This window comes from Berghia stephanieae, chromosome 1 (assembly GCF_034508935.2).
Source record: "Berghia stephanieae isolate SIO BIC M18660-M18661 chromosome 1, UCSD_Bste_1.3, whole genome shotgun sequence".
In the NCBI taxonomy this organism is placed as follows: Eukaryota; Metazoa; Mollusca; class Gastropoda; order Nudibranchia; family Aeolidiidae; genus Berghia; species Berghia stephanieae.
Window position 1 is genome coordinate 54,024,772 of NC_088360.1, and position 10,000 is coordinate 54,034,771.

The 10,000-nt window shown below is 35.7% G+C and overlaps 1 protein-coding gene across 5 annotated transcripts in view; it reads left to right on the forward strand.

The window, feature by feature from the left end:
* Positions 1–10,000, forward strand: part of LOC144977644 (patched domain-containing protein 3-like) — a 58,009-nt gene that overhangs the window by 23,179 nt on the left and 24,830 nt on the right. For all 5 annotated transcript variants that reach the window (XM_078923064.1, XM_078923081.1, XM_078923073.1 and 2 more), the window contains 2 exons: positions 1,193–1,323; positions 7,053–7,311. In XM_078923064.1, the coding sequence (XP_078779190.1) occupies positions 1,193–1,323; positions 7,053–7,311 (390 nt within the window). The remainder of the gene's footprint in view (positions 1–1,192; positions 1,324–7,052; positions 7,312–10,000) is intronic.

The window sequence follows — 10,000 nt, forward strand, 5'->3', positions numbered from 1 at the left end:
GTTGTCGGTAGGATCCACGTTGAGGCTCATGGAAGAATAGGATTTTGTTGCTTTCTATATATTCTTTGATGATCTTGGCTCTATGCGACGAGGGAATGTAATGGTCAATGGATTACTGTTCTTCTGAGACTGGAAATGTTTAGGTGTATTCCGAAGATACCTCCCCATTGACCACGCCATACCCTTTATTTCTAAGTAACAATTTGTACTGTATTGTCATTCATTTCAATGGCGGTAGCACGAAAATATAGCCGGTATATATAAGGCTACACGTCTACTTGAAAGACGTGATTGTTCAATAATAAAATGGTGTATCGTGCGATCTGTTTAAAAATCTTGAATATGAATTGATTTGTATTCGTTTCAATATGTAAGCTCAATTTTGAGAACTTTGATAATGCATACCGAAGGTTTGATTATTGAGGAAAGATGTAACATTTTCTCCACTTTAGTAAGATATAGCGTACTGTATTTTTTAAGAAGCTAACTACTAAGATTTTTCAGTTTTCTTATCATGAACTTACTTTAGAACCACGGAAAATTATAACTCAAGAAAATCGTTAAAGCTTTGGCAGTTTGAAACACACTATATTAAGGTTTTAATTTTGACCTTCTCATTTTAGTGCTAGTTGAAAATACACATTACACTTAATTTGGGAACAGTCTCACATCTTGTATTAACTAAAGGTTAGATACCCTTTGTCAAAATTGATTTTATTTGAGGTACTCTCTCAATTTTATCACTGTTTAAAACTAATAGATGCATTAACCCACTCCTACAAACTATAGAAAAATCGTCACATTCGATACAACCACCATTTTTCTCACCTTGATTTCATTTGTACATCATAATATTTGAAGAAAAGGTTTTGTTATAGTTATAAAAACTAACACTGTTTTGTAGACCTCATTTTGCTAATAAAAAAGTATGTATAGCAAGAACTTACTGATTTTGTGTGGAAAAAAAATATTTTTGTTTTGGTTGGGTATGAAAATTTGGAAAAAATCCTGAAAATCGCCGGTCTTGAGAGAGTTGATCTTAGTTTCAATGATCATCTTCTTCGTCCTCTTCATCACAGCATTTCTCATTGCGAAACGGGGTCAGAGAATCCACTAGAAATCTTACTCTAGCCATTCATGGACCTGTCTCATAATTCATAGTATTATAAATAGTTTTGATGTTATCTTCCAGAATCTTTTGGATCAAGTAAAGAATATCACAGTGACAAAAAATGGATATGTCTACAGGCTTGAGGACCTGTGTGCCAAGAGGAACAATGGTTGTGTATTATCTGGAGATCTTGTTTTCAGTCAAAAATTCAGGTAGGTGCATATATATGATGTCATCTGGGAGAGGTTGAAAGCCACACGCCAAATCGTAGCCAGAGCGAAGTTTTAACATCTTAAGTATTTTAATCTAATATTAGCCTTCACGTTTGCTGGGTCAGTAAATATTACCATAACATCGTCGTGATGATGTCGGTGATTTAATGTAATAACATTGCATAATTGTTTCTTGGAGTAACGTGCTTCACTATCTCTCACCCGTGATACAAAAAATCACTGACCTCAATTCAATTGTGTTAGATGTTACAGATCTTAACTAATAAGTTTCACTGCATTGGGCACTCCCAAAATTACAGCTGATTCTGACCAATCAAAACATGAATTGTGACACACCTTCCGACGTGCCGTACAAAGATATTAGGTTGTTATAAACAATAAAGGGGAATGAATTCAGACCTCTCTCTGACGTGTATGTTTCATACCAAATGAGTGACTATATACGATTTCTGATAATTGAGTCATCAGGCATTTGTTAATTATATGCATCCATTTTGTAATTCACTAACTGTATAAACCCAAATAAAAAGTCAAAGTTTACAAGTTTGTGTTGTCGTTCACTCGATGGCAATGTTGTGACTTTTATCACCTGCTATCTCTGCCAGGCTGGTGGATGTGATGAGTTAAAAAACTAACCGCGTAAATATCAATAGGAAAGGTTAACGGTGTTTGTTGATTCTTAAATCAGCACAGATATTTCGATGTCCCCTTAAATATTTAAAACAGCTGACTCAGAATGATCAATCTTATCGATTTTGAATTACCTAAAACCAAAAAAAAAAAAGAACTCAATACTGCTCAGAAGCTCAGAAACATAATACAGGCAGAGAAATGGCTCCATATGCGAAACGTGTTTGGGGGGTGGGGAAGGGGAAATGAGTAAAGATGATACTCAATCCAATTTATGTTTAGATGGTTACTTAGCATTAACCAATCAGAATATTCCCTGCCCATTTAGCCGTCTGCATTGGATATCAAGAAATTGACAGTCTAGCATTAATTCACTTGACTTCATCTGACATTTATCTACTTGAATCCCTATAAGATCATTTAATGAATTGATAACATATCTAAAAAGTCTCGCTCTAGGCGACGCATAGTTGGATCCTTGGAAAAGGCTGTTCACTTATATTCTCTCACTGTACTCAGGCGTAAAATGAGGACCTGGCCATTAACAGCGTTGTCTCTGTCGGAAAAAAATTGTAATGTCTTATGTCTGGTCCTACATGTTAAGTATTGCTGTTGACTAGGGACCTCTTGTAAAGCGCTTTGAGTATGTTCAGTGGATATTGCGCCATAAAAGCTCGAATGCTCAATTTCTGTATTTTGTTGAACTTGAAACCATTTTAAATCTCTGGTCAAAAGATGAATAAAATACAGTTTTCTCAGCAATGGCTTTAGATAAATGTAACATCATGGTTATGAAAATGTTATAATGGATTAAATTAGCTGCCTCGGGCTAAACGTTTAATAACTCATGTGACATAAAGTATTAGGTGCGTTGACGTTAGTTAAGATTTATAAAGATCTGAAAATGTGGGAATGAATTGTCACTGACGTTAAGTTTTATATAATCCTTGACACCGTTTTGACGTCAACTGAATTATGAATTCCTATGTAGTGTTCATAGGGCGTTGTTATACCTCAACTACTGGGAAAGTCCTATACGGATGTTCGTTTTGCTATTAATTCCTTTATTTTCAAGTAAAGGAAACTCAATAACACGTTTTATATCTAGATTGCTCATATTGTAGAGCACTCGCTTCTCACACATAGGAACTAGGATCGATCAGTCGAAATTGTTATGACCCCTTCCCTACCCACCCAAATTATTTCATACTTTCGATATGGGCAGTGCGTTTGAAATAACTACCAGACAAACCTTTTTTCTTTATGACAATGAAAGCGACATTGCCGTGTCTTAATTTTAAAAAAAGCCTTTCTTAATTTTATGCAGAGAACTTTTACTTCTTGAATAAAATATGTAATATGGCCACACGCTTGTCAAAGGTTCTTAGATTTGAAATTTCTTTGAGGCCTCATAGTATACGATTCTTACGCTCTTGCTTTTTGAAAGTCCATCCACACCAATGCACAAGCTTGCGAGTGCGCCTTCGGAACAAAGTTCGAATTCCAAAACGCAAGTGTAAGAAATCATTTAATCTACCCCTCAATCGCTTTCTATTTATTCATCAATGAATAAAAGACATATTTGGACATATTTAAATGATATCTCTTTTTAAAGAATCAGATTTTTAGTGAAATTTACGCTTGATAATCTGACGTCACAAAATATGTTTGTAAACATGATACCATTACGCGTTACTATTTAGGGAGAGGGGTGGAATAATTGAGACTTTTTAACAAGTCGAAACCTCATATGATATGTTGGGTGAAATTCTTTTTTCTGGAGGAAAGAAATATAAGTTTTTTTGTCAAAGAATGGCAGAGCACGTTATACAAGGAACGGTTTGATACTTCTGTTTTAAAACGGTGTATCACTGTGTCGTTAAATATTTTCTAACATCAAATTGCTAGTTCATGATTTAGATCGTTCTTCAACATAATGGATATTATTATGCTAACTTAGACCTGCCATTTACATACTTATGATTTCGAAAGCTTAGAATTTAGATTGTGACAAATGTAAAACTTTTTAGGATTTTGGTACAACAGAACGATAGAAAAAAACCATTGTTAAAAAGTATGACAAACTTCATTGAGGACCATTGTTATTTTCCGGTTTCCTGGGGGTATTTTGTTGTTGTTTCTCTTCTTATTTTTGTGTCTTTTGATGTATTTATTTATTGTTTACTTATCTTTTTATTTATTTATTTATTTATTGTGTGTATCTTCACCATGTCTCTGCGTCAAGCCAGTTCGGCAATAATGGTTAGGTGGCGTAGTGGTAGAGCACCCAATTCACAAGGAAAGGGACTGGTACAATAGATATTTTTCTGTCATCAAGCAGTGACTGGAAAGCTTAGTCTGTTGGATCTGACTGAAAGTACTTTGCGATTGACTAACGACATATCCAAAGGGTAGCAAGCAATTGTTATTGTCCTTTTAGAGCAACTAAAACTGGTTTAAACTTAGCCTCCATCGCCCCAAATAATTACTTCCAATTAAAGTTTTGTGTTGTCGTATATTATCTTTAAATTGTTGATAAGGGACTACTGGAATTTAATAATAATAATAATAATAATAATAATAATAATAATAATAATAATAATAATAATAATAATAATAATAATAATAATAATAATAATAATAATAATAATAATAATAATAATAATAATATTAATGAAAATAATACTTTATTGCATCCGTAAAGGATTTTTAAAGTTTGCTTTCCGTTAATTTGTTGGGTTTTTTTATCATCCGTAAAATTATTGGTAAGTCTTACAAGCTGACTACGACAGATTGATAGATGATTTATGTATATTCAATTTTTATTTTAGAAATATTTATTTCTCTTTTAAATAGAAATAATATGATAATCATAGTTAATAGATGATAGGTAGTGATAGACACCGTGTCTAGAGTAGTGCGGGGCGGTCCTTGGCAAGCTTAAGGACCACGGTCCTACGGTCCTTGGGAAATGAAGACCGCAAGGACCGGTCTCTAGACCGGTCCGTTCATTCTTGAACCGTTAAAGACCGCTACACGATGAAAACCGTGGCCTACAGGAGTAAAACACACGGAGTAGTCACACTCATTTCAAATTGTAACCTAATTAGAGAAGAGGGGTGATGCCTTCTTTATTTGCTCACCGTACTTCATTGTTACTTCGATAATTTAATAAAATTTGAAATTTATCCCCATTAACGGAGATAATGGCATCGCCCAAGGCGTTGATCGAGTTGTTCGTGGCGTTGATACACACACGCAACTCCTACCCCCCCCCCCTCCCCCCCCCCCCCACACACACACACATTAGAGGGCAGCGAGCATTGAAGAGTAAGAGAGAGACGTGAAGTTATAATAAGAGGGGGTGGATGAGGTGATAAGAGGGGTCGATGGTGACTTTTCGCCAGATCTAACAAACTCAGCTACCCATTCATTGCTGAGTAGACAGGGATTCAGAAAAAAATCGACTGCACCCGGGATCGATCTCTGGCCCTTTGCGTATAAAGAGAGTGCTCTGTCAACTGAGCTATCGGGGTCCCCAAATATTCTATTGGACCTTTTAAAAATACAGACGTTATAACTGGTTTTTTTGGACGGAAGAAACTAATGAAACTCATATTACTTGATTAGTTAAAACACCAAACGAAATTTTAATATTATTGTATTATTTTAAATGACAACAATGCGATAGAAAGGAGTGGCGACAAGCGATGGACAAAAGAAAACAAAAAATCAGACTTGCAACTTGCTAGGTTCGACACACACACACACACACACACACACACACATCTTTAGTAGTCACATACATTTCAAACAATAACCCATTAGAGAAGAGGGGGCATGCCTTCATCATAGATCATTGTCATTGCGATCATTATGGTGTAGTAAATTTTGAAATTTACCCCGTATAATGGAATCGTCCAAGGCGTGCGCCTCCTGTTCCCCCCATCTCACACACGAAAGGGCGGTTTGCGGAGTGGAGGGAGGTGGTCGTCTGCTTTCTATGGTCGTCTGTGTCGTTTAGTGTATGGCAAAGGGGGTGGGTGCGATTAATTAAGTGGGATGGGTGGTGATTGGTGGAAGATAGGCAAAGGACCGAGGCAACGAATCGCTGGGGAAGTAGTATGGCGCGAGACCGTTGAAAGGTGATAAGAAGTGAGGACCGCCGGCGGTCTTCCTCTTTGGGACTGGACCACGGTTCACAGCTAAAAGACCGTGGGACCGGTCCTCGGTCCGGTCCTCAGCGCGGCACTTGTCTAGAGTAATTAGCACTGCTATCTTAAATTATGTTTTTCCATTCATAACTCTGGGTACTGTTTAGGATTGGTACAATGAAGACTATTTTGGTGTTGGTGTTAGAGTATTTCCATTACAACAGCGAGCCCATAATAATTTGGATTATCAGACCTGCAATAAGAACACGTCGTTCATAATAAACTTCGGACTATTACTCTTTAAAAACATTTTTCCTACAAATGAATCAGCAGAGTACTTTTTTAATTATTAATTGTCTTTGATCATCGGACCATTTTTTCTTGGTCTTTTATTGTAAAATAAAACGTATCTATATTGTTCTCAAAAGAGTAGCAATTTGTCATTTGATTACACGTACAATGAAGATATATATATATATATATATATATATATATATATATATATATATATATATATATATTTATATATATATATATATATATATATATATATATATATATTGACAGAGAGAGAGAGAGAGAGAGAGAGAGTTAGAGAGACAGAGAGAGAGAGAGACAGACAGACAGACATACAGACAGACAGACAGACATAAATAGCATTATAATCATCATCACAACCATCGTCATCATCATCATCATCATCATCATCATCATCCAAACTACAACAACCATCCTAATATGTCTATTACCATCCTCTTTCACCATTCCCCATAATGTCATCATCATCATCATCATCATCATCATCATCATCATCATCATCATCATCATCATCATCATCATCATCACCATCATCATCATCATCATCATCATACTCTATATTTATATTTATTTTTTTTTAAATTATTTTATTCAATATTATTTTAGGACGCTGCTTGACGCAGGTAAAATGACATACCCAGTGTCAAGTGCGTTTCCTGAAAATGACTTGGCTGTGACCATAGGGCGTCCCGACATTACAGGCGCTGGTTCAAATCAAGCTGTGCTCCATGGTGCTGGTTCACTCTTCCTTACGTACCCATTGAGGACGTATTATTGGCAGACAGATGTTATTACCAAGGACTGGGAGCTCAAGTTTCAGGATTTTATGAAAGAGTTTGTGGCGAATAATACACTTGATGTTGATGTGAGTATAAACTAATACATTTTAATCTCCAGTTGGTGAGTTTTCGTGCGCAACGAATCATCATCATCAGCATCATCATCATCATCATCATCATCATCATCATCATCATCATCATCATCAGCATCATCATCATCATCATCATCATCATCATCATCATCGTCGTCATCATCATCATCATCATCATCATCATCATCATCATCATCATCATCATCATCAGCATCATCATCATCATCATCATCATCATCATCAATATCAAAATCATTAAAATTATCATCACCACCATCATCATCCTCATCATCATCATCATCCTCATCATCATCATCATCATCATCATCATCAACATCATCATCATCATCAACATCACAATCATCAGCACCACCATCATCATCATCACCGCACCATCATTATCATTATCATCAACACCACCATGATCATCATCATCATCATCATTTTGTTTATCATAATTCTTGTCATCGCCATCGTGACGGTAGACAATAGACAGATTGCGCCTCAGGGCGCTAACGGGGCCGATTAGAGATAGACGACGATTGGGATTGTTTGGAAGCTTTAACCCTTTGCCCACTAGTCATTATGACATCCGAAATGCTATCGCCTTCTACATCTACGCCAGAACAGAAATAGAGGGTGGAGCCTACCATGATATAGCATTTTATGGAGCCCTAATTTCGTCATATCAGTTCTGTCCACTGACAGGTGGGTGGATATCGCTTTCCAGAACTTGTGCCCTTATATGAAGTTCTGAGTTTTTGACCAATCAACGATTGCTCTTTTGATAGCTCGCTTGTCAAAATGAGTCAGCTCAACCCTTGATTTATGTACAGGCATCACAGGCGGTATATGTTGTGTAACTGCAAAGACCACGATTGACCGAAAGCGATGAATGGAAGCCCTACTGTGGCGTGGAGAACGAGGTCTTGTATGTATAGTTACGTCATATCTCAACGCTCGTGAATTCTTAGTACGGCTGGACTCACAATCAAAACACGAAATATGTGTTTTAAACTCTTGAATCAATCGAGTTACATCAGGGCGTTCGTCTCATTGAGAAATGAAAAACGATATATAAATCAAGAACATCGACCGGAAAACAAGGAAATTATCATAAAATTATAAAATTTGAGAAAGCTGTTTTCAAAATCAAATATATTACAAAAAAGGTTATTTCTAGACCGATTTTTATGAGACAAAGACAATTTTTCTCCACTTTTCAAGCTGATTCCAACAATGAGGTTTTGAAATTTATCGCGATAAGATTATTTGTCATTATTTTTTTTTAATACCCAATTGACTGCTCAGGAAATGAATACGTAATCCTTGGCGGCTAGCGAGTAGGTGTTAAATTTTGCTTACCATTTCCCACGTAGACGCACATACACACACACACACACACACACACACACACACCGTGGTCTTTGAAGTTACACAACATATACCGCCTGTGATGCCTTTACATAAATCAAGGGCTGAGCTGACTCATGTTGACAAGCGAGCTATCAAAAGAGCAATCCGTTGATTGGTCAAAAACTCAGGATTTCATATAAGGACATAAGTTCTTGAAAGCGATATCCACCCACCTGTCAGTGGACAGAACTGATATGATGAAATTAGGGATCCATAAAATGTTATATCATGGTAGGCTCCACCCTCTATTTCTATTCTGGCGTAGATGTATAAGGCGATAGCATTTCGGATGTCATAATGACTAGTGGGAAAAGGGTTAAAGCTTCCAAACAATCCCAATCGTCGTCTATCTCTAACGGGACCCGTTGGCGCCCTGTCGCGCAAACTCAGTAATACCTCATCTTGTAGCGGGGTCAAGCATTGTTGATCCACATAGTAACATAATAACTGGTAAAACTGATCCCAGCTTTCTGTTTTGCGTGATGTAGTTTGCAATCCTCGCGCTCTATTCAGGTTTAAATGAACATTTGGCTCTAAGTAATAAGTAGTGCAAAATCCTTAACAAGATTACTGGGATAAGACTGTAAAAGAACACTTTACAAATATGGATGATATTTAATGTTTTGATTATGCATTGTGTACAAATAAGTGCGCGTCGAGTTTTGCTCATCTGTTATAATAATAATAATAATAATAATAATAATAATAATAATAATAATAATAATAATAATAATGATAATAATGATATAATAATAATAATAATAATAATAATAATAATAATAATAATAATAATATAATAATAATAATAATAATAATAATAATAATAATAATAATAATAATAATAATAATAATAATAATAATAATAATAATAATAATAATAATAATAATAATAGTTATAATTATAATAACAAAAACAATATAAGCATAATTATGAGGATCATTATCGCATTATTATCATCCTCTTAGAAGTAATTTTCAATGGATCATTTTCTTATTGATGGCATGCGTCAATGAAAATGACTCAACAGTTCTTTAACGTCTGTAGATCCTGTTCGCTTGGCTAAGAAACTCACAACATTGCCATCCGGAAATGTACAGGACCAACACACAAAACTGTGGGTAACATTGACCGTGTATAGATAGTATGCGCTTGGCTAAGAAGCTCATAACATTGCCATCCGGAAGTATTACGGACCAACACACAAAACTATGTGTATCCATGAACGTTTATAGTCAGGTTAATACAGTTCAGTGAGCATTAATCATA